The sequence below is a fragment of the Acomys minous genome (genome assembly GCF_964271855.1).
Source record: "Acomys minous genome assembly, chromosome: 5".
Classification (NCBI taxonomy): domain Eukaryota; kingdom Metazoa; phylum Chordata; class Mammalia; order Rodentia; family Muridae; genus Acomys; species Acomys minous.
In genome coordinates, this window is record NC_140494.1 from 130,437,926 (window position 1) to 130,462,463 (window position 24,538).

General features: G+C 41.5%; 1 protein-coding gene across 1 annotated transcript in view; it reads left to right on the plus strand.

The window, feature by feature from the left end:
* ALDH1A2 (aldehyde dehydrogenase 1 family member A2) overlaps nt 1-24,538 on the plus strand; it is a 79,103-nt gene that overhangs the window by 30,637 nt on the left and 23,928 nt on the right. Inside the window, exons 2-7 of the mRNA XM_084782986.1 lie at nt 5,277-5,381; nt 5,523-5,663; nt 7,835-7,964; nt 16,018-16,079; nt 18,076-18,204; nt 18,304-18,417. Of these exons, the coding sequence (XP_084639112.1) occupies nt 5,277-5,381; nt 5,523-5,663; nt 7,835-7,964; nt 16,018-16,079; nt 18,076-18,204; nt 18,304-18,417 (681 nt within the window). The remainder of the gene's footprint in view (nt 1-5,276; nt 5,382-5,522; nt 5,664-7,834; nt 7,965-16,017; nt 16,080-18,075; nt 18,205-18,303; nt 18,418-24,538) is intronic.

The following is a 24,538-nucleotide window of genomic DNA, read 5'->3' on the forward strand; positions in this document are numbered from 1 at the left end:
CAAGACAAAACACTTCTCAACAAACTAGGACCAGAAAGAGAATTTTCTTAACTTAATAAAGAACATTTATACAAAATGTAGAGCCATCAGTATATTTAATGGTGAGAAACCAGATGTTTTCATTCTTAATACTAGGAAAAAGCAAGATGTCCCCTGCTGTCACTCATCTCTAATATTATAACGTATTCCTAGTTAGTCAGTGAGCTAAGAAAAGGAAATAAAGGTGTATGGACTGAGAAAGAAGAGATTGTCTTTGTTTATACTCGAAGCGATTGTTGTAGAATCTCTAGGACTCTGCCCCTCACTCCAAAATATGAAGCTTCCCAAGACTAGCGAGGGATTACAACAAGGTTCCAGGAGAAAGCTTTATGCCAGAAACAAGCACTGGGGTTTAAGATTAAAACACGCAGTGCCATTGAAGGAGCTGCGGGATAAGAGACTGGCTTCAGTATCTTTATGAGAATACATTCTTTATAACCCACAGTTCAGCTAAAACAAATCAAAAGAGATCTAAACAAATAGAAGGGTATTCCATGAATAGGAAGGCTAGGCATGTTAGAATGTCAGTTCTTCTTAACTTGATCTGTGGATTAAATAGAATCACAAAAGTTCTAGTAAATTACTCTGTGGCCATCAGCAAACAGATTCTAAGGTGGGTATGGAAAGGCAGAAGCGCAGGATAGTTAACTATTTACAGAGGACGGAGTTGGAAGGCTAGTATTGTCCAATTTAAGCCTCAAGACCGACATACCAAAAGGGTCTAATAATGAGACAGTATGGTACAAGAAAAAAGAAAATAAATAATTTTTATAGAGACAAAGGTAATACAGCTAAAGCCTACACGAAGAGGTTCATGCCAAGGTGGGAGGTTGAAATGTAGATTTCTCAGTTACCACAGGACGAACAGATACAATGTTGAATGTGAAGATGACCGAACAACATATTTCACAAGATCAGGTAGAGAGCTGCCTTTAATAATGAGTTTACCATGTCAGGAAAAGAAAGAAGATTGTAAGAATAGATGAATGAAAAGTCCAGCTAGCAGTTAACTCTAGCAGCAGGCAAGGCAGGCTGGAGGCAGAGTCAGGAAGAAGCACTCAGGATACTGCTAATAGTGTGTTCATAGTGTCTTCAATAAGATATACCTTAGCTGTTTTTATTACAGATATCCTTTTGTATGAAGTACAACAGAACACAATAAAAACAAATTAAAAAATCTTCATTTTTCAGTATGTTTGAGATTTTGTCTTGGTGCAGAGGTATTATTGTATTTCTAACCTTATCTGTAAAGATTCTGGACAGTGATTCATTTCCCCTCCCGATAGACATTCCTTTCCACTAACATTAATTAAGAGCCTACCACATCCAGTATGTCTTTCAATACCAACAACAACCCATAAAACGTTAGTGGAACAGATTTTCACAACCATGAAAAGAAAGTTAACATTCACAAGCTAATTTGTCCCCTCCTCTTAGGAACGCGAAAAGGGCAGGTTTCTTCTTTTATGGGCCATCTGTTTGTTTTGCCTTCACTTACACCACAGAATGATGTTAAAAGTGAATGTTTGTAATTTACAAAATTGAGCAGTAGTCGCACAGGGAGTCGGAGGGTTTTTTGTTTGTTTGTTTTTTTGTTTTTCTATTTTGAAGCACTCTATAGTGGGAAAGTCCACATTTTCCCTTACAACCCACCCTGAAACTCATAACACTGTAAGGCAGAATTTCCTAGTTTCTTGATAACAAGCCTTTGTGTCAAAATAACATGAAAAACCTTAAATTAAGCATTTCTAGCAACAGAGCTCCATATTTGAAGTTACTCTTTGAGTTAATTTATTTTCCATAAACTCACATTTAAAGGTTACTTTGGGAAAAGGAAGGCGTTGAGCCATTTATATTTTTATTCAAATTATTTGTTTTGATATTTTATAGTTTAAAAAGATAGGCACTAAAAGAGGATTCATAACTCTCAACATTTTTCTTTTTAAATAGTTTCAGATCAACAAAAAGTTGAAAAACTAGTGTTAAATCTTCACCCAGACTCCCTAGCTGTTCTCATATAACCACAGTATAATATTAAAAATGAGGATGTTTTGGCATAATACCAACGTTTGGCATAATATTATTGCCCAAATCATAGTTTCCCAGTTGTCTCATCATCTTTTCTCTTCTTCTTTTCTCCTCTGGCCCAGGAGCTAGTCCATGTGACATGATACACTTTTTTTTTTTTTTTGGTGGCTTATTGCTCCTTTCCCTCTTTGTCACATTGGCTCTGTAGAAAAGCCAATTTACATCACCCAGAGTTTTGTTGTATCTTTGGAGAAAAACACTCCAGAGGGGACCCCATGTCTCTCAGCCTCACATCAGGAGCAAAGTGATGCCAGTTTGCCTCATTACTTCTGTCAAGTCTGATTTCAGGGAGGAAGTGGTAACTTGCCAAGTAGTAGTTTTCTCTTCGCAAGAGGTAAGTATGGAAGGGAGAGCCTTGAGACATGAATAAAAGAATAGTCATTTTTTCATTAAAAGTTTTCCTACAAATTTCGCTGTCCACCTACTTTTTTGTAGTAGAGATTATTGCAGTGTTTGATAGATGGTGAGCACCTACCTCAGATTATTGCAGTGTTTGATTGATAGATGGTGAGCACCTACCTCGCTTACTTCTTCATACTTGTTGCCTGGATTTGACTGCGAGGAACTTTACTGATTCCTTGTTTAGTCATTAAACTATATTGTTAAATATCAGAAGTCCATGTCATTCCATGGGGATTAATTTGTTACTATCATTATTTTTAATAACAAAGAAGTTAAAAAAAATAGAAACACTGACACTAACAGCTTAGGTCCAAGTGAAGTAAGCATTGGTGAGCTGGAGGAAGGAACAGCTGGAGCATAGAGCAAAGTAGGAGTGGTGCGGACACTGAGCTTAGACCACAGAGAAGAGCACTGGAGTTCTAGGAGAGTTAGATCCCAGCACTGGCCGCTGGGAACCCCTTCATAATAGCACTGCATATGAGGAATAGTCACATTCCCTTCTGATGCCAATGAACCCTTTCTAATATTTTTAGCAAGGTTTTACATTTTCAGTTATTTTTGAAAACGGTATAATGAGAATAAAGGAAGGGTGAGAACAAGCTAACTGAGGCACAGCAAGCGAGACATTTGGGTGTCATACAGTTAACTGAGGTAAGCACTGTCTGTGAGCACAGTCACCTGCACAGCAGCTCCATGCATGAGTCTGGAATAGCTCCCTCACCTGAAATACTGATGCCAGATTTTTAAACACACTCTGCTGGGCTGCACTAGGCCAGAGCTTCTGGTTCTTCTGGCCTCTGCCTTCTCACAGTGCAGATGGCCATCTTCTTAATATTATAATTCATTTAATATTATAAATAAAACTTTTCATTTTTAGTTTTATAAATGTTGTATCAAGTAAAGTTTTGCTCATAGACATCATGAAGATAAAAGAATTATCAAATATATTTCTATTAAAAGAAGATGGCCCAGTGCCTTGGTAGCCTTCTCACACAATATTAAATGAGTAAATTCTTATTGAGTGATTTTTATTTTTTCTTTCCTTTTTTTTTCTTTTGACCTGGGTGGGGTGGGGGTAGACAGAGGAACACTATTGTTTGTTAGCACCCTTTCTTTTTTCAGTGCTGGAGATCAGACTCTGGATCATGTATATGAGGCAGCGCTCCATCACTGAGCTACACTATCTCAGGCTGATTCTGTGATTAGAGTTTGAGAAAAGTTATTGTAGAGCCTCCTAACCAAGGACTTCACTAGACAGCTCTTGGCACCCTCACCAAACACCTGGTGCATCTGTGCTTCTGCCTCCACCTTCTGATGTAAAAGCTGTGAAGGGCCTTTCTCTGTTAATTGTCCTCTGTCCCATGATAAAGAAACTTAATTCTGAATTCTTAGCTATGGACAATAAAAGTTAAAAAATATGACCCAGATGATGTCTCTGTTTTCTAGCTTCTTGAAATGTCTTATCGTAGTTGTTGTAACTAAAAGCCTAAAGGACAGTGTGCTCACGGTGGCTTGCTCATTTCTACACAATCCCACGATTTCATAGTTTCCTATTTTTGTATTCTAAGCATTCACTGGAAATCTGTGTTGGGTGATGATGAAATTGATCCTAAGATAAGGAACTAGCATAATGCGTCAAGAGCCAGGGGGCGTGCGATAACCTTAAGTCCCTCCAGTTTGTCTTAAGGTTTTAAGTGATCAATGGATCTAGAAATGCTAATAAGAAAGCATGAATCTTATCCTGTTTAATGCAACTAATGTTTTTCTTTTTGCTGGTGGGTAAAAGCACCTGCTGCCAAGCCTGACTATGTGAATTTGATCTCTGGAACCTACATAGTGGAAAGAGACAACCTCAACCAGCTGTCCTCTGATCTCTGTGTGTGTGCCACAGTGAGCACCCATGTATACACACACAGGAATAAACATAAACAAATGTAAAGAGAATTTTTCTGAAGTAATTTTAAATTTGATCTTTAGAAAACCTCCAAGAAATAATGAAAGACAGGTGATCCATAGAAATATACTCCACAGGAAAACTTAAAAACTAAACTTGAATCCAGAAGACCATGGCTGTTTATTCCAAAGACTAAGGAATGGGACACGGGGAAGAACTCTTTAAAATCCTTATCAAATGCAGGAAAAGCATGCCTCTAGTGAACTCTAGACAAGTTTGAAGTTCTAGAAGCCCTTTGGCATTGCTAACACATGTGTCCTGTGACGTGTTTAACTTGTTCCTTAGACCAGGCACAGTCAATTCTTGACTCAGGAGCTGACTATGGTTAGGGAAATGCTTATTCCAGCAGAATGTAGGTTCCTTGAAGATTCTCTAAGACTTCCATCAGAGAAACTGGCACGACTGTCCTAATGGCCATCATTTAACCCAGGGCTTTACACAGCCTGTAGATAACGGGCAGAAACTGGACCCCTCCGTGTGGGGTCGTACACAAGACTCTGTCTTTCTTTTTTTATTGATCGAAGGGCATTTTAATTGGTTGGCATGTTCACTGAAGGTAATATTCCTACTTCGCCCCTGGATGAAGCAGATGTCATAAGAAGGTATTCCTGCATGAGGAGGAGCGAGTCTGGACTTGGTCCTGTTTTGAATGTCTTTCCACACTTCAGAATGTACATGTCTGTGCCTACAAGTGCATAGAGCTGGTATTACCAGTGTGCCCCATATTGCTTGGCCATTGGCCGGCTTCTGATCTCCCATATCTCATATCCCATTTTGTTGTGTCCTTCTGTAGATCTTTATTAACAATGAATGGCAGAACTCAGAGAGTGGGAGAGTGTTCCCTGTCTGTAATCCAGCCACAGGAGAGCAAGTGTGTGAAGTTCAAGAAGCAGACAAGGTATGCACTGCCTAAAGATTTTCTGTGGAATAACCACCAGTAACAGCAAAACAAGGATTACGTGTTCTTCTTGCTACACTTGGGTTCAAGCATCACGTTTTGTGTGGAGTATTTCTCTTCAGTTGTGCCTCTTCTTAACAGGTGGATATAGACAAAGCAGTGCAGGCAGCCCGCCTGGCCTTCTCTCTTGGTTCAGTGTGGAGAAGGATGGATGCTTCTGAAAGAGGACGTCTGTTGGACAAGCTTGCCGACTTGGTAGAACGGGACAGGGCAGTTCTTGCAGTGAGTAAACTAAGAAAGCAGTTAGGGTTCTACTCCAAAAGACCACTCAACTGGGACATATTCTGTGACGTGTTGTTGGGTAGGGGAGTTAGGGGGTGTGTAGTATATATATGAAATATAAGATATCTTTGGGGAAGCTTTTTGTGGCATTTTGAAGAAAAAGTCAGCATTGCATCTCTACTAAGAATCTTCCTTTTTCACTTTGTCACACCTCCCAGGAGCAAAGCAAAATACATCCACTTAACAAACAAAACAAAAGCATCAAGAAACAGGACCTCTAGGCTATCTGTAAAAGACAAATGCCAAGTGGCTCTTTTGCAAATCAAATAGGAAAAGGCGAATATGTACCCCCATACTACTTTCTACTCCATTTGTTCTGCCCTTTTAGAATCATGAGAGATATCGCCATTTTTTTCACTTGAACAATCAATCAAACACACACACACACACACACACACACACACACACACACACACACACACACACCACATAGGGACTTCTTATCTGATGGATTTTGCTGTGTGTGTGTGTTTTTAATAAAAGTGCTTTGAGAACTGAAGTGTTGGCTCAGCAGTTAAGAGTACATACTAGGGCCTGGAGAGATGGCTCAGAGGTTAAGAGCACCAGATGCTCTTCCAGAGGTCCTGAGTTCAATTCCCAGCAACTACATGGTGGCTTACAATCACCTATAATATGATCTTACTCTCTCTTCTGGCCTGCAGGAGTACATGCAGGCAGAGCACTGTATACATAATAAATTAAAAATAAAAATTAAAAAACAAGTACATAGTACTCTTTTGAGGACCTGAGTTAGGTTCCCGGCACCCACATAGGGCAGTTCATAACTGCCTGAAATTCCAGATCCAGGGAATCAGACATCTGGCTTCCACAGGCATCCATGTTCATGTGATTATACCCATATACGCGCGCATGCACACGAACACACACACAATTAATAAAAAATAAATCTTTTCTAAATAGCTAGTTTCTTTGAGAAAGAAGACTTTCTGGAGCTAAGGACCACTTAAGTGTCCTTAAGTGTATGCCAGGGGATCCATCCTTGGATGGTCCTCAAATGCTATGGGCCCCACTTTTTCTCTTTGTTTTTGTAGACTTTGGCTATTTGCTAGCAAACTATATAGAGAATTTATTGTCCAATTTAAGAACTGGGAAATTATTGGAACTTCTTTTTATAAAAGTGAGCCAGTGTGGTGACAAAGTAGCACTTAAAAATGAACTTTGTTTTGTGCAGTAAGTAGGTAAGTGTTGCTGTTGTCAGTGGCAAATAGTATTCTTTAGCTTCATTGAGTGGAAAATTTTCAGTTTTAGTTTTCTAAGTAAGTAAATAATTTTATATCAGTATGTGTTACATAATGTTCTCCTAGAGAGAAACATGAAAATGTAAATATCTATTTTTGCTTATTTCATTTGTTGAACTTCTAATAGCCTAGTATGTCTCAAGTGAAAATAGTCTTCATTGTTTTAATGGCCATTGTTTTTGTAACAGACTTAATCAATTTAGGAACGTGTCATTAAAATGATGTTTATAATGTAAAGCTGTTTGTTGTTGCTATTTTTATAAATGGACCAGATACTTTACTCTTAATAGATAATGGTTGTTAACATAAATGTTTACAAAAACCAGTCTTTAAATTGTTAAAGTCTGGGCTTCCCCAGAGGAGATCTTGTTTATTTAGTGGTAATAAATAAGCTTGCTATGCACCATGAATATTTCACTTCTCAGCAGGGGGCTTGGCAGCTGTGAAGAACATTTTATGTCCATGTTGAATGCATAGAAAACCAGCATCCCTGCTTCTCTTTGTGGATTCATATTACTAGTGCACTCTCAGGAAGATCTCCATTCAACTCTGACCATTAATATAACAGGAGGTGGTTTGACAAGCAGAGCATTTCTTTATCATCAGTTAAAGAAGCGCTGTGTTTATATATCTGGACAGTGGTTAAGGAAAACACACAGGCACAAGAATAGCTAGCACACGTATGTGTTAAGAGTGGAGACTCTCCTGTCTGGGAAAGCAGAGTTGGACAAGTGTGCATCACCACTTATACCCAGCCAGGTTCCCTGTATTTCTTGTTTCTTCTTCTACAGAAACTAGTGTGTCACTACAAAATTCTGAGATCTTAACATTTCTTTATTTTTTTCCCTGCAGACCATGGAATCCCTAAATGGTGGCAAGCCATTCCTGCAAGCATTTTACATCGATTTGCAGGGAGTCATCAAAACCCTGCGGTATTATGCAGGCTGGGCTGATAAAATTCATGGAATGACCATTCCTGTAGGTATGTGAAACATGAGTATATTAAAAAGGGAAATATGAGGCTCTACTAGAAATACTTCACTGAACACAAAGAGTAGCCATATACAGTGCCGACACTGGGCTTTGTGACAGCTTGAACTGAGCACAGGGCCAAACAGGTTGTGTCACCAACCCTGATGATACCTCTCTTCTTGTGTACATGTAGTCTACATGGAAGTGTGGAAAGCCACTTCAGTCAGTTTGTCAGTCAGCTATGGAGTAGGTACGCAAAGACTAGCAGCTAGGAGCTAGGTCAGACTCTCAGGAGGGAAGGGCTTGCGGCAGAGGAGGATTCAGAGTATCTATTTTAGTTACTGGATGGAAGAAATTTTATAGGAAAGAGACTGAGGAAACGGAACATGCAGAAGCCGGGGGCTTCTGAGGGGAAACTTGATAAGGAAGGTCATAATTACTAGATATTTACTTTCATATTGGTTCAGCCCATTCACATTTGTCCTTTGCAATGCTGTAATTCAATATTAATTTGATTTCATTGTTGATTTTTTTTTTATAGCGAAGTCCAGAATTTAGGACTTGTGGTCTTTTGTGTTATCAACATTTCTCTACAAAACGTCCCCCGTTTTTGTTTGTCATCATAACAAGAAATAATGAATGTTTATTTGCATAACATTTGAACACATTAAATGGTTTTTCACATTTAAGATCTGTGTAAGACTCCAGTGTAAGACAAACTGGAGTTAAAAGAGTGTATGCCTAATAAGATAGTAAAACTTACTGTCTCAACAAAGTGACTTGGCTAGTAATCATCAGGTCTAAGAACCAAAATGTGTGTTAAGAGTTGTGTCACTGTATTTTGTATATTTTGACTATAGACAGACAATCAGATGCAGAGAAAAAGTATCTACCTTACTTGTCTTCTTAAAGGATAGCCTTTTTCTAGAAGGTTTTGGGAAGAGGGGAAGGGGTGATCATTTTTGAACCTTCAACAAGATGCCATTTCCTGTGACTTGGGGTTTCACCCACCACACTCTATTCCATCTCACTCAAGACCCACAAGTAGCTGCTATTGCAGAATTATGCAATATCTTGGATTCACAAGGGCCCTGATGCTATTCTCCTTATTAAACTATCCATTATTTCCTGGCCTAGCACTCAGTGGAGCCATTCTCTCTGGCCATAAATCCTGTGCTTTGACCCTCCTGTGGCAACTACTACTTGTGATGATTAATAATAATCATTACTTCAATTTATTGGATATTTTCCTCTTGCTCATTTATTATCTCTTCTGTCGTAGCAGCCCTGGGAAATATTTTCCTCATTTTGATCTTTGTTTTTTTAATTTTAATTTTATTAATTTATTCAGATTACAACTCAATTGTTATCCCATCACTTGTATCCTCCCATTCCTCCCTCCCTCCCGCTTTCACCCTATCTCCTCCCCTAGGTTTAAGACCGAGGGGGACCTCCTCCCCCACTATATGGTCATAGGCTATCAAGTCTCATTGGTAGCCTGCTTATTTTTTCTTTGAGTGCCCCCAGGCCTCCCCACCAAGGGGAGGTGGTCAAATATGGAGCACCAGAGTTCAGGTCAGAGTCAGTCCCCACTCTCCACATAAGTGTGGAGAGTGTCCTGTCCATTGGGTAGATCAGAGTAAGGGTTCAATGTTTACTACTTGTATTGTCCTTGGTTGGTGCAATAGTTTGAGCAGACACCCCTGGGCCCTGATCCACCCATCACGATGTTCTTCTTGTAGGTTACTAGGACCCTCTGGGTCCTTCTATTTCCCCATCTCCTATATTTCTCTTACCTAGAGTCTCAGTACGATGTCCTCACCTCTATCCCAATCTCCTTGTAAGTGAAGACTTTTGTGGGACATACCTTTTAGTCTAGTGCCCAATTATAAGTGAGTATATACCATATGAGTCTTTCTGCTTCTGGATTAACTCACTCATTATGATCATTTCTGGTCTCATCCATTCGTCCACAAAATTCAGGATTTCCTTGTTTTTAATAGTTTAGTAGTATTCCATCACAGTCCTCTGTTCCTCTCCTGCTCATAGCTTCCTTGTGATGAGGGATCAACTGAAGCTTATTTACAGTTTGCTAAGTGTGACAGAGGAGTTGTGGTGCATCCTAATTTCTTCTGAATGTGTCCATTTTATTGGTTCTTATAGTAGATAGGAAAACATGACCCACACATTAAGATGAATCTTGTTTTAAAAAGGCTTTATGATATGTCAACATATAGCGAAGATAAAAAAAAAAAAACTATCCAGGTTGTCTCCTACACAGAAGTAGCTGATGAGAAGCTCTGGCTTCACGTGGGACCCCTAGTAAGGGCAACAGGGGCTGTCTCCACTTCTTCCGGGCGTGGCTGCCCCACTAGGCTGCAGGGGAAGAGGATGTGCTCAGTCCTGCTGTGGGTTGGTGTGCTGGGGTGTGTTGGTGAAGGCACTCCCCTTTCTGAATAGAAGGGTGGTGGATGGGGGAAGAGGAAGGAAGGATGGGACTGGAAGGAGAGAAGGAAGGGGCTATGATTGGGATGTAAAGTGAATAAATACATTTTTAAAAGAAGTTTTAATAAAAAATACTATCCAAGTCATCTGTAGTTATTTATGTTTCATCTTTATTCCAGTTTTACCTGTTAAACTGAAGGATGAGCTAAAAACGTAGATGAAGATCAAAGCCTAAGCTTTTGCCTTCAGTCAGCTTGTTCTGGCGCTGTCATAGTGAATGCAGAAGTGAACTCTTCCGTCCTCTGTAATCATAATGAGAGCTAAGGCTGTTTGCTGTACCCATTACAGGAGAGCCAGGATAGTTAGCAGGATCTGAATGGGTGTGACAGGAAGCGGTGAAGTCAGCTTCACAAGGAACCTTTTGGAGACGCTGCAGAGATGCTGCAAGAACCTGAGGGACCCGTAGGCTAATCTCACTTATAGACACAGAAACCAAGTACAGAGGAGTAAACTAACTTTTTTCTTCAAGACTGTGTAATAAAATAGTGATAGGACCGAGACCTATTGGTGGAAACTCGGGAACATATCATACCACATCTTAGAATCTCCCAGTGACCCCGGGAAGGAGTTGGTGTTGGTGCTACTTCATGCTAATGTAAAGTTTCAGACAAGAATGAGCAGCCACAGAATTTGTCACTGTTGTAAAATGCTCAGACAGGCCTGGATGGTGTCTGCAGACATTGGAGTGTACGAGAGTACAGAACAGAATAATTTTATGTTTTTAGTCTCAATGCTTAATACTTGGACTATTTAAAGGGTTGCCGTCTCCAGAGTAAGTCTACTGAAGCCAAATGCTCTGTTATTGAGCTATACCCCAAACATGTTACTGGGTGTATAAGACTTGCTACAGCGATGGAAATTCTCTTGTTTATTATCACTGGTAGCTTGAGGTTCATATCACATGTCTCATTTTCTGATACATTGAGATTTGTTGACTATAACTATAATTATATCACTAGACTTTAGTTTATATGCAGGATGTGCCAGAATAGGAGAGTAAAAGTTATATTAAAAATTTAAGGCATTTATAGTCTCTGACTTTAAAAGTAATGTTTGCCTTGAAGGAATTACTCAAATATTAAACTTTTTAAAAAAGATTTATTTATTTATTATTATGTATACGGTGCTCTGCCTGCATGTACACCTGCAGCCAGAGGAAGGCATGAGATTACATTATAAATGGTTGTGAGCCACCATGTGGTTGCTGGGAATTGAACTCAGGACCTCTGGAAGAGCAGTCAGTGCTCTTAACCTCTGAGCCATCTCTCTATCCCCTAAATATTAAACTTTTAATTAACTAAATATTGACCTCTCTCTGTCTCCATCTCCCTGTCTCTGTCTTTTTTTCTCTCACCCTCTCTCTCTTCCTCCCTCCCTCCATCCCCTGTGTAATTTTATCAAATCCCCAACAAAAAATATAGGGAGTGGCTCAATTTTTCACAAATACCGAAGAGGCGTATTCTGTACTTTCTCCTTTAGGACAAAGGCTTTTCCTAATGTACCTACTGTGTGTGCATACGCAGTGGAAATGTACTGTTCAACCAAGCTCATAGCACAATGGGACATCTAACTGTGAGGTTCGCACAGTCTTCATGGCAGTGGGTTCTGAATCGATTCAGGAAGATCATTGGTGCTTTGAGCATTGAAGTGTGGGCAGCACTACGCACATAATTCCAGACAGCATGGGCAGCCTGCAGAGCTGGGCCCATACAGTAGTCAACACGTAGACTTATTTCATTTTCATTCTTAGGTTTGAAGAATGTGGGCAGGACAATGTTACTAACTTGTGAAACTTGTCACTTGGTAATTTTCTTTGAAATGAGGCCGTCAAATAGCACTGTGCACCTTGTTAAGGAGTGAGCCGACTTGCTACATGAAGCATGTGAGAAAGCTAGTGTCAGTGGACAAGATCAGGAAGATGTCTCTCAAAGGACTGGCCCCTGGGAATCCTGATCTAGAAGCGTGGGGGACTTGGAGCAGGACCCTGATAGCCGTGCAGGGCCCTGAGTCCTCCCCAAGGGGCCCGGCAGAAGGTGCATCTCTCATGTTTTCCAGGAATCACAGCTCCCTAGTTGAGAGTATCTCCTGGACATATAGGAACACCCACTGAGTTCACAGGCCCAGGGCCCTTTCTTTTTTCTTTCACTGAGTGTTCTCTTGGGAAAAGTTCAAGAGACAAGATATCCCATGTTTCCTTATTTGGGACTTAGTGAAACCGGCTGCGAGGACTGGAAGAGTCTGTGCCCTTTCTGTGCCAGCCTCTAGCTCAGTGTGTATCAAATCTATGAGCAGATTACCAAGTACGTTTTATTCCTCATAGCTCAGTTTATCTTGGGACACAATCATCATGTGAAGTTTACTCCCTTTAAGATCAGCTTCTAAAGCTATGGTCTGCAGTTTGCTTTCATTTTTTCAGTAGTTTTTGACATACATGATACCTTTACAGTCTTGTATATGTAGGACAGAGATGGGGAAGCCTAGGAATCACTATGCTGTGATTACATGTGTGTCTAATGAATTTACTCTGAACCACTTGTTTTCTCCACTTGTGCTAAAACAAACACTGTATTCTTCGATTCATCTTCCCTTTTTTTCTTGGAGCACATCTGTCCTCTGTCTCAGTGTTTGTCCTGTTCCCCACTCCAGATTCATTGCTTTGTATTTAGCCACTTGAGTGCAGCACCTTAGCTAACTATAGTTTTAGTGTGGGAGCTTTCCATGCCGATTGACGAGTGTCGTTGCTGCTCACCTTTCCAGAGAACAGTAAGCTGATGGGCAGTGGTGGCTTGTATTGGCACAGCTGACAGCATCTATTCAGAAGATTCATGAGTTGTTTCCATACATAGTTGGTGTAGTTACTTGATCTTTAAAGTACCACTTGGACTAAATGTCATCCTATGAATAGTTTCTACATTCTGACTCGCTGCCCCGCCTGCACAAGCCTGCCTACCTCCTTCTTTCCTCCACTTAGCCTAGTATCTATTAAACAAGCCCAAGAGACGAGGTGAAGATTGGGGGGAAAGCTTGCAAAAATGTGACAGAGACCTAATTTCCTTGATTTTTCACAATGTTCCTCAAACAACTAAAATAATGGGCCCAGTAGAAAAAAGGAAAAGGATTTAAATTTGAAGGAAAAAATTGAAAATGGTCAGTATGTTCATCCTTACATATCATTAAACACAATTCAAAATTAAACACAAAAAGTTGCGTTTTCCAGATTTCAGATTGGCTAAAATTCAGATATTGAGAAAACTGGTTAAAGAGTAGAAAAGTCAGCATGTTGTTAGAACTTTTTATAAAAGATGATTTGCAAACATTTATTAAAACACACTTTAATCAAGAAATCCCAGCATAGATATACAAACATACACAGTGTTACGTTTTTGCATTGTCTACAGTAGTGTAAGCAGAAAGCTACCTTGGTGATCCTCAGGAGAGGTAGCAGCGCTCTGCTGCTAAACCCAGGGACTGCCTTGCCCTTTGCGTGACTGATAAAGGAGGGTGGAAGACAATAGCATGGCTACACTTGTGAGGAGAAGCTTCCATATGAACTTGCATGCAAGTGAAAGTTTCTTGGCGAGATGAAGGTAGAAAAACAGCAGTGGTTGATCTGGAGAAGGACTAGAGATAGGGCATGGGGCAATGGGGGTGGGGAGGACGGGGGTGGGAAGGATGAGGGGGGGAGGATGGGGGGAGGACGGGGGTGGGAAGGATGGGGGGATGGCGGGGGGGAAGGACAGGGGGTGGGAAGGATGGGGGTGGGAAGGACGGGGGTGGGAAGGACGGGGGGGGGAAGGACGGGGGTGGGAAGGATGAGGGGGGGAGGATGGGGGGGAAGGACGGGGGTGGGAAGGATGAGGGGGGAGGATGGGGGGATGGCGGGGGGGGGGAAGGACGTGGGGTGGGGAGGACGGGGGTGGGAAGGATGAGGGGGGGAGGATGGGGGGAAGGACGGTGGGGAAGGATGGGGGGGAGGATGGGGGGATGGCGGGGGGGGGAAGGACGTGGGGTGGGAAGGACGGGGGTGGGAAGGATGGGGGATGGCGGGGGGGAAGGATGGGGGTGGGAAGGACGGGGGTGGGAAGGATGAGGGGGGGAGGAAGGGGGAGAAGGAAGGGGGAAGAATGGGAGCGGGAAGGATGGGGGGATGGCGGGGGGGGGGAAGGACAGGGGGTGGGAAGGACGGGGGAGAAGGAAGGGGGAAGAATGGGGCGGGGGGGGGGAAGGACAGGGCAGGGGAGCAAGAGGAGCAGAAAGAGAACTTTATTTAAAAACATAATTTTGAACTTAGCTAAAAACCCTGGGTGATAAATGTTAGTTGTTAAGATGTGTTGAGAGACAAATATACACAACCTAATGAGTCATTTATCTTTGTCTCACCCACGCCCTCCTGTCCTCACCTTTATCTCCAGTTCCAATAGGGAGGCTTCTCTTGAGTATTAGTGGTAACTTCCCTTTCTTTGCAGGGTGCTGCTTTTGACAGACAAACCACTAAGAGGTGACCACAGGCCAGCAACAAAACAGGAAGCAAAGACTTGGCCCAATTAGCTTTTTAAAAGTAACCAGATAAAAGTAACAGCATTTCTCTAAAGAATTTGGTTTGGAATTCCTGGCTAATTATTCCAGTGTCTACAAGAGAATCAAGGCTGCTCAGCATCTCTGCCGCTCATCCTCCAAGCCCCTAGGGACACAAGGGCACCCTCCCATCACACCTCCCTGAGGTGGAACTTTGGACCTACCTGTGTCCCCAGGACCCAGGTTCTGCCTATGACAACTGCACTGAGTAGGGAATACATCTTACTTTTCTTCCTCATACTTTCCAGCTGCCCAGCATTAAAAATTTGTTCAATAGACTTTCTCTTAACGGCTTTTAATTTTGAAAAATACCCAGAAAAGCCGTTTAAAAACTTGAGGTACCACAGCATTTAAATCAGCTGACTATTCTGTATGTGTTAACATACAACTGAGTTTTTTTAATTTGTCAAATTCATTCATTAATTTTACATTCCGATCTCAGCCCCCTCCCTCCTTTCCTCCTGGTCCCACCCACTGGCCCTCTTCCCCTTTTCCTCCATCCCTTCTCAGAAGAGGGGAGCCCCCTTACAAACCCACCCCAACACATCCTCTTCCACTGAGGCCAGACGAGGCAGCCCAGTTAGGGAAAGAGATCCAAAAGCAGGCAACAGAGTCCATGTCAGATATGACCCCTGCTCCACATGAAGACCAAGCTGCCCGTCATAAAACTGAGTTTTTATTGTGTTCCAGGTCTAAGTTTCCTCTTTCATGATTGCGTGTGTGCATTCACACATGCATATACACACACACGTGCACACACACACACATGCACACACATGCACACACATATGCACACACATGCGCACGCACTCACGCGTGCACACACACATGCACACACACATACACACACACACACAAATGCCAGCTGTGGTGCTTGGTGAGTAGGATGTGTTTCGACTTCATTTCTGGCTTTTGCTGCCACCTCAGGCCTCCTCTGACCCCCTTGACCCTCTCTGTAGAGTGACCACACTTCTTTCTTTCAGATGGAGACTACTTTACTTTCACAAGACATGAGCCCATTGGAGTATGTGGACAGATCATCCCAGTGAGTGCATCTCCTCACACTTTGTATTTATTTTCATTTGACCCAGATCTCTTAAAGACACGTAAAACATGGTCCTCAGTGATGTGTGTTTCCCATTACTGGGAAGAAAAACCTGAGCTCATGTTGTTGACATATCTCTAACAGCCTCCCTGCAAATGCTTATTTGAACAGGTGAATAGAGTTTCAGGCCTATTACCACAAGTGGAGTTCTCAAGTCACAGAATTCTCCTGATAAAAATAAGCAAAGCAAAGCAAAGCAAAGAACAGTGTATAAATAACCCACCCTCGGTTATGAATGTCTATCTGCTTATGGAAAATAATGTGAGGTTGTATTTGCTTGTTTGTGTATCAGAATGGTAACTCACCGTCTTTCCAGGCGTATTGTTTTATATGAGCTCTTAATCTCTTTCTTCCCGCTGCCTCTTTTCATAAGAGTCTAGAGAGATGGGGCTTCAGAAGACACAGCAGTACAGTTACCCTCACAGTCCAAATTGAAACCATCCTGGGCTGTTTTCTATCTTGTAAAGAAAAATAGATGTAGTGACTAGTGTTTGGATTGGAACATTAAACACTGTTCTTCGCTCTCTCCCATACACCCTTGGCACAACACAAAGTGTCACCCAAGTTTCTGACTGTACTCTCTCATAGTTCTGCCTGGGACTTGAGTGGGGAGGGGCAGGGCGTGCTGACACCAAACTCAGTATAGATAAGACAAGAAGATTTTTCTCTCAACACAGAAGAATGACTCAAGAATAATCTTTGAGTTGGAGATCCAAAGATTCTTAGGAAATTATTAGTATTTGTTCTGATGATCAATAAGCCCTGGTCCATTTGTGACTTTCATTGGAGAATGAAGAAAGGAAAGAGAAAGGTTTGGTTAGAGCTCTTCCTCTCCTCCAATCAGGGAGATCCTCTGCGTTTGCCACCTTCTCTGCAAGCATCAAACCTGTCCCTCTCCCGGACCCTCAGAGCTGCAGCCTCCCTCACAAAGCAAGAGCTCTTGTCAGCCAGCTCCCTCAATTACTGCCTCCAAGATTTACACACTGTAGATGGAATTAAAACATCACCAAGGACTCCTGAGTTTATAAACAACCAAGGGGGAAAGAAATTGGGTGTTTGGTGAAGGCAAGACACTTGTATATTTTTGCAGCTTGCCAGAGCCAGTGAGAATCCTTCAGGGATGGCAGCTGAGATGCTTCAGGCAGAAACACATTGTGGTCAGAGGCTGAATCCAGGAGACCAGGAGTGCTGTTTCCTCCCTTAGTGAAATTATCAATGACACTTGATAGTAAGGAATCTCATGCCTGAGCTTATGACAGTACAAGATTAATGTTCCGTTTAAATCATGTTAGTCCCCATGTTCATATTCTCATAAAGATACCTTCGTTTGGTTTGCATAGGTGTATTTTGCAATAGAAAGAATGCTTATGGCATTTTGGTATATTCATTGGTGGGTACATTTTGTAAAATGTATAGTTGCATGTTTTATGACAAAATATACAAAAAATGACACATTGAAATTCACATTGTCTTAGAGATAATTGTAGGTAGGATTTTAGTTTCTAGTTACTATACATAAAACATTTTTCATACCAATGTGAAAATCTTGGTGTAAAACTCCTAAATTTAAGGGAAAATTTCACATAATGAAACTTCAGAACAAAGCCCAATTTTTGAAATATGTAAGCAAAATAAAAAGTAAAGCTAAACACAAAGAGTGACTCCCTGATCCCTTCCAGCATGGGCTTTCCTTAGGTGGTGTTTGGTGTGTGATGACACACTGAGCAGAGAAAAGGAGGCATTTCAAAACTAGTGCCATTCCCTTCAAAATGATGTCATCAAGCCCCCAAAGGTCTACACTTTGTGGTGGAGTAGATTTATATTCAGGACAGTTTTCAAATCTGAGAAGTCAAAGCTTCTTTTAAAATCCTAGAAGAAGAAAAAAAGTAATGGAAAAATGTTCCCACTGCCTACCAACCTTGCTTTTTCCTTCCAGTGGAACTTCCCTCTGCTGATGTTCACCTGGAAAATTGCTCCCGCACTGTGCTGTGGTAACACCGTGGTTATAAAGCCAGCAGAACAGACGCCACTCAGTGCGCTCTACATGGGAGCCCTCATCAAGGAGGTAGGTCACCTCCCTCATGTGGAACCTGTGACTGACGCAGAGCCCAGCTGACCTGAAGGGTGACACTCACACACACCTTCCTCAACTTGTGTTTCTTAGGCTGGCTTTCCACCTGGGGTCGTCAATATTCTGCCGGGGTATGGGCCAACAGCAGGTGCAGCAATAGCGTCTCACATTGGCATAGACAAGATTGCATTCACGGGCTCTACTGAGGTAAGTACACGAGAGACCACGGGCTGACTAAGAGTCCTATGACTGAGGAAAGGGGTTTAATGGAAATGCAGATGTAGTGGTGCACATTTATAATCTCACTGCTGGGCAGCTGGGGATGGCACATTTCTGAGGTTGCCTGCCAGCTAGCCTGAGCTGCTTGGCATGTTTAAAGACAGGGAAGAGGCTCTGCCTCAAAAACTGAAGGAAGGTAACTGCTCCTGAGGAATGACAGACACTTGAGGTTGTCCTCTGGTACACATTTCTCTCTCTCTCTCTCTCTCTCTCTCTCTCTCTCTCTCTCTCCTCCCCCCCCCCATGCTGCAAATAGTGCCCATAGGCTCAACACCCACAGTGAGCACCCAGGCTCCTCAAGGAGCAACGTCAGGGATGCTGTAGAGCAGCCATGTGCTGGAGATTCTGCAAGCAGCATGGTTTCCATCTCCTGCTCCACTATGCCTAACTGGTGCCAAGCATGCAAGCATGCATGATATATGAACTTGTGAGTGAGGCTGTGCACAAGTACAACTTTTTCATAGGTGCTACAATTTGAATTCTATGTCATTTTTGTACATCAAAAATATCTTATTTTTCCAGGCAGTGGAAAATGTGAAGACTGGTTTTGTTTTGTTTTGTTTTTTTGTTTTTTTTTTTTGCCTAGTAAGCCATACCAAAAACATCAAGGCAAATATGCATTGTGGCTTACAGATCCCTGATCATTACAAATCTGCTATTCTCTCATGTCTTTGATTCAGGTTCAGATGATTAAAAAAGTTGTTAGAGACTAGATGCTAAGGAACACTTGCATCTGGCTAGGCCCAGACAGGATAATAGAACTAGCAATGTTGTATTCATTCTCCTCTGTTAGCTAGTGGCACTTCAGAACTACCGCATGGCTGACAGACAGCCGCACTGACCGGGTAGCCACAGGTCCACAACAGTGCAGCCCAGCAGGAAGGGTGAGAGCTGTATCTAGCAACAAGAGTAGGAAATGGAAAAGAAGCAAGTGAAACTGGTAACATGTTTAATACACTATTATTTCCGCCTATTGCTATAAAATTGGTAACTCCATATTTTACTTTTCCATTTTTCCATGAATTCTTTGAGATCTGGTGTGTAATTCACATTTATAGCACAACTTAGCGTCATTACCCATGTTCTGAGTGTTCTATAGTTACGTGTGACTGATGACCAGCATATCTGACAGAGCAGATCTAGAAATTTCCCAAAGCTGAGTAATGGCAAATTTAATGATCTTTAGTTAAATGGTCTCTTACTGATTTTGTATAAGATTAATAGACTTGAATGGTAATTTATAGTTAAAATGATTGAATTTTATATTTGTCAAGAGTTTATATTCTGGTTTCAAACTTTTATTTGATTTTTGCTTGCCATTATAATTTTGCAATATATGAACCATGCACCCCAAATGTGGATGTGGAAGGGAGGTGCTCTTCCTGAACACTCTGAGTCTGCTGCCTTAAAAGTAAAGACTACATTCTGAAGATCACCTGCATCCAATTAGGATCAGACTAGAAAGTAATATCTACAAAGCAAGCCACTGGAAAGAATTCTGAATTAAAAACTGTGGCAAAATATAGGCAGACTTTTAACAGAGTCACAAGAAACCTACATCTTTATCTCATATGAGTATAGTTGGCAAGAATCCTAAATAAAATATGTCCAGACTGAGCGAAACAGCATTACAAAGGATTATTTACCACAACCACATAGAAATTTATCCAGGAATGCAAGGTTGGCTTAGTATAGAAAACAATCAATTTAATACTCCATATTAGTCAAATAAAAACAAAAGCTACACAGTCATCTAAATAGACAGAAAAAAGCACTTGACAAAATCTGCCCTGACGCAGAAACTTACACACAATTGTTTATAACATCACTCCTTAAAGCAGAGACAGCCCAAATATCTGTCAAATGATGGATAGATAAAATGTAATATATCCACAGATGGTATATTATCAACAATTAAAAGGTGAATGAAACATATATAATATGGCTCAACTTTGTAAACATGAAACTTAAAGAACGTGGTAACGACAAGTATTGTATGACCATACTTAATTGAGAAGAGTCTGGAAGAGGCAAATGTACAGACTCAGAGTAGATTAGTGATTGCCAAGAGCTAAGATGAGTGACTGTGGGTGGATATGAAGTTACTTGTGGTTTTGTGTAATGCCCCATGTTTAGGTAGCTGTAATCATTGTGGGAGTTGCCCAGCTCTGTTACTAGACTAAAATGCCTAGACCACATACATCAAAAGGAATGTCTTATAATGTATGGAATTAATCTCAATAAAGCTGTAGAAAAATGAATGATTCTGAGGGAGGCCTTAAACTTTGGGTGTTAATAGTCCACAATGATTGAGCAAATACTTCTTAATGCCAGCCACGTGCTTGTCATCCTACTGCATCACGTCAGGAGCCACAGAAGGTGCAGGGGTAAGCTAAGCACAGCCGGGTAGGTTAAGTTACTCACCCCTGCTATATTGCTTACTAAGCTGTGCCCAGAGCCCCATGCCGGGCAGCACTGTGCTGCTTTCTGACTGCTGGCAAGGTTCATTAAAATCCAGAGTAGCATCTCAAAGAGGGTATTCATTTATTCATTTATTGTTTTTTATTTTTATTTATTTATTATCACGTGTACAGCACTCTGCCTGCATGTACATCTGCAGGCCAGAAGAAGGCACCAGATCACATTATAGATGGTTGTAAGCCACCATGTGGTTGCTGGGAATTGAACTCAGGACCTCTGGAAGAGCAGTCAAAGCTTTTAACCTCTGAGCCATCTCTCCAGCCCTCATTTATTGTTTTTTTTTAAAATCATTCTTACTCTGCAGGCCAGGCTGGCCTCAAACTTATGACAATCCTACAAATACAGATGTGAATCACTATGCCCAGCTCTCAAACAATACAATTTTTAGATAATGCAAAATTTCAGTGGAAACTGTTTCATGGCAAGATCATTTAAATTCTTTAATTCTGAAAAGCTCTCACCATTGTTCTAATTTGTTTTTTCTAAAATTCAAATTAGGATTGCATTTTTAGTACCTCTGGTTTAAATACTAATTATTAGTTTGTATATATATATATGTACATAGATATATAGATATAGATATAGATATATGCTTGCATGAACAAATGTGCTTAATATCCATGCAATGCCCATAGAGGCCAAAAGAGGGGTCTCCTGGAACTGGAGTTAGGGATGGTTCTGAGACAGAAACTAAACTCAAGTCCTCTGCAAGAGCAGCCGGTGCTTTTAATCACTGAGCCATCTCTCCAATAATAAAAATGTTTAAGGAAGAGATAATTCTAACTCTTAATTTTGTATTGGTACTCTCACCTGGGAAGAATTTAGGTATGCCTTCCTTTTAATCTTACCACTGCTCTCTTTGGAGAAATTGAGAATGCAGGTTATGGGAATAAAATTGTGAGAAAAAAACCATGGCAGAACAGACCCCAGCTCTGGAGACCCCTGTGAGTAATGTGCTGCCTGCCATTAGTGTGCAAGTCCGTGGTGCTGGTGTTAGTCATGTTTCAAGATCAACCCCACATGCCAGGACCAGCACCTTGTCGTAGGTCGGTGTTTACTTCTCTGCAGGGTGAGCTTCTGACGCTCCCTACCAATAGCATGCAGGTTTTGTTTTTTCATTTTTCTAGCAGTTCTACTTTAGACAGACATTTAAAATTCCAACATGGCAGATTACATACCAATCCATAGACTTTGCCTGTTCTACAAAGTCTCTTCAAGATGATGGGGAAAGATGGGAAGGGAGCCATACATAACCCTAAAACCTGCTCACACCAGATGAGGCCTGTTGGGGAGTCAGTGCATGTCTGATTTCCTAATGTCACCCGCACTTGAAGGTCCAGCCGGTGTGCACTGGGTCTCATACACTTAGTGACTGGTGGGCATGGGGCCTCTGAGTTCTTGCTGGGACACTTCATATTTAAGGAGCAGATAAATGACAAGGTTTCCCTCTGTAGCTGTTTCTCTTAGATCATCTTCCTAGTCCTCAGGTTTTGGTTCTCAGCCAGATTAGACTGAACTAATTTCCATCTGGAAAGCTATGCAGGAACAAACAAGCAAAGATCATGTTCAAGTTGAACAGCTGTTGGTCGGTTGAATTAGCCTTGTGGTAAGTTAAAACTCTTCTAGAATTTTGTATTCACTTAGGAACTTAACCTGGTTCAGCATGAGTTAACAATCCTTGATCTTTTACTTAGAAAAGGAAGCAGTGTTCGATGCAACCTGAGAGAAGAAACACCATCACCACAGCGCCCTTTGGCTCTCTCTAGAAAGCAGCAGATAACATTGTACTTTGTCAGCAAGAAATTCAAACATAGGACTCAAATTACACTAAGAAGAGCAATTGAGATTACATATGCCAGATTTGTATGGGAAACCCAACTGATTTAGATGCCTGTATAGTTGTATTAATTTAGTCACAAGACTTGTTACTATGAAACCTTTGCAGTCCTCAGGTTTCCTGTCTGTAGATTAGGGATGATTTTTATCTACTTTGTGGGTTGAGAAGGAGAAACAAACTGGAATGAAATGTTTGCCATGGGGCCTGGTTCTTAGCAAAGTGTCAGTGAAGACGAGTCACCACTGTTTCCTATGTTTTGTAGTTGTTTGTTTGAGACAGGATCTCACTATGTAACCCTGGCTGGTCTAGAACTTGTTATAGTTGTAGGAAGGCTGGCAGAGATTCATCTCTTGGGTGCTGGGATTAAAGACATGTTCCACCACACCCAGCTATTTGCTATTTTTCTTGTTTATTTGTTTGGGGTGTCTAAAGGGGAACATGGGGTTGAGATAGGGTCTTACTGTATAGTCCTGGCTATCCTGGAACTTGGCTATGTACACCAGGCTGGCCTCAAACTCACAGAGATCTGCCTACTTGCTTCTGCCTCCTGAGTGTTGAGGCTAAAGGTGTGCATCATCACTACCAGCTTCCTATTTATTTCGGAGTGACATTTATAGAACAATCAATGCTTGAAGAAGTATGGTATAAAAGAAGGGCCAATGGATTCTCCCAGGCAAGGGTTAGGACACAGCTTTCTCAATGTGTGATCTTGGCCTCTTTCCTGTCCTTCATTTTTCATGTTTGGCAGGCCTGTAGTAACTCTGTACAGGCTTATTTGTGGGTTGGGACAACACACTTGAAAGGTCCACCCATATTGCTTGGCACATTGAAAGGTCTCAGTAAACACTAGTTGAGTATGATACTTCCATTTGCAGAGCATGTTTGTTGAAGGCTAAATCCCACTCTCCCCTGGCAAGTTCACTCTCCTTTTATTTGTTTTGTGGCTTTCTTAAATAGTTTACAGATATTTTTGGCTTCTAGTAAGTAGTGTATGTGTGTTTCTCTTCTGTTTTATGTTTTGGAAGATTGACTGAGTGTTAGCTTGCACAAACCCCTCTAAAATCCGTTACGTAAATTAGTGCACTATTTAGAATGTAGCCCAGGGAGAGAGTTTGGTACCCATTGAAAAACTCACCTAGGATTTTGCTGTGGCCTAGAGTGTGGGGGCCACTCTTTGAACCAGAGTTTGCCAAAATAAAGCTCTGTGGCAGGGGGACCTAGAAGGAACATGTAGTGTAGATGTCATTGCTTTCAGCAGTTGCTCAGGAACACATCGCTTGTGGTGCTGGTGGGAATACATTCAGATTCCGGTTGCTGGATGTCACCCCAGAGCTTCTGGATTAAGTTGGACTTGGCAGTGAGTCTAGGAACTCTTATTAATAAACTTTTCTAAGAATCCTTCATCCCTGCTCAAGAGTCATCCCTGGTTCGCTTGGATTGCATTAGTTGGGTCACACTCCACATCCACTTAGAACTCCATGCTGCTAAGTGTGTGAATTTGTGCAGAGACAAGACATTTGTACATACTAGAAGACCACCCACACTGTCTGCTAGATGCAGTGTCCCTGCCAGCCATCCCACAGACTCTCGCCAGATGACCCAGTGCTGCACAGCGAGAGCTGGTGAGTTCCTGTGCTGTGACTCTCTTGGAGTGAAAACCTTAAGTGTTGCTGTCTTATGTGCCAGTAATCACAGGTTACCGGGCACTGATATAGTCTTGGTTTTACTTCT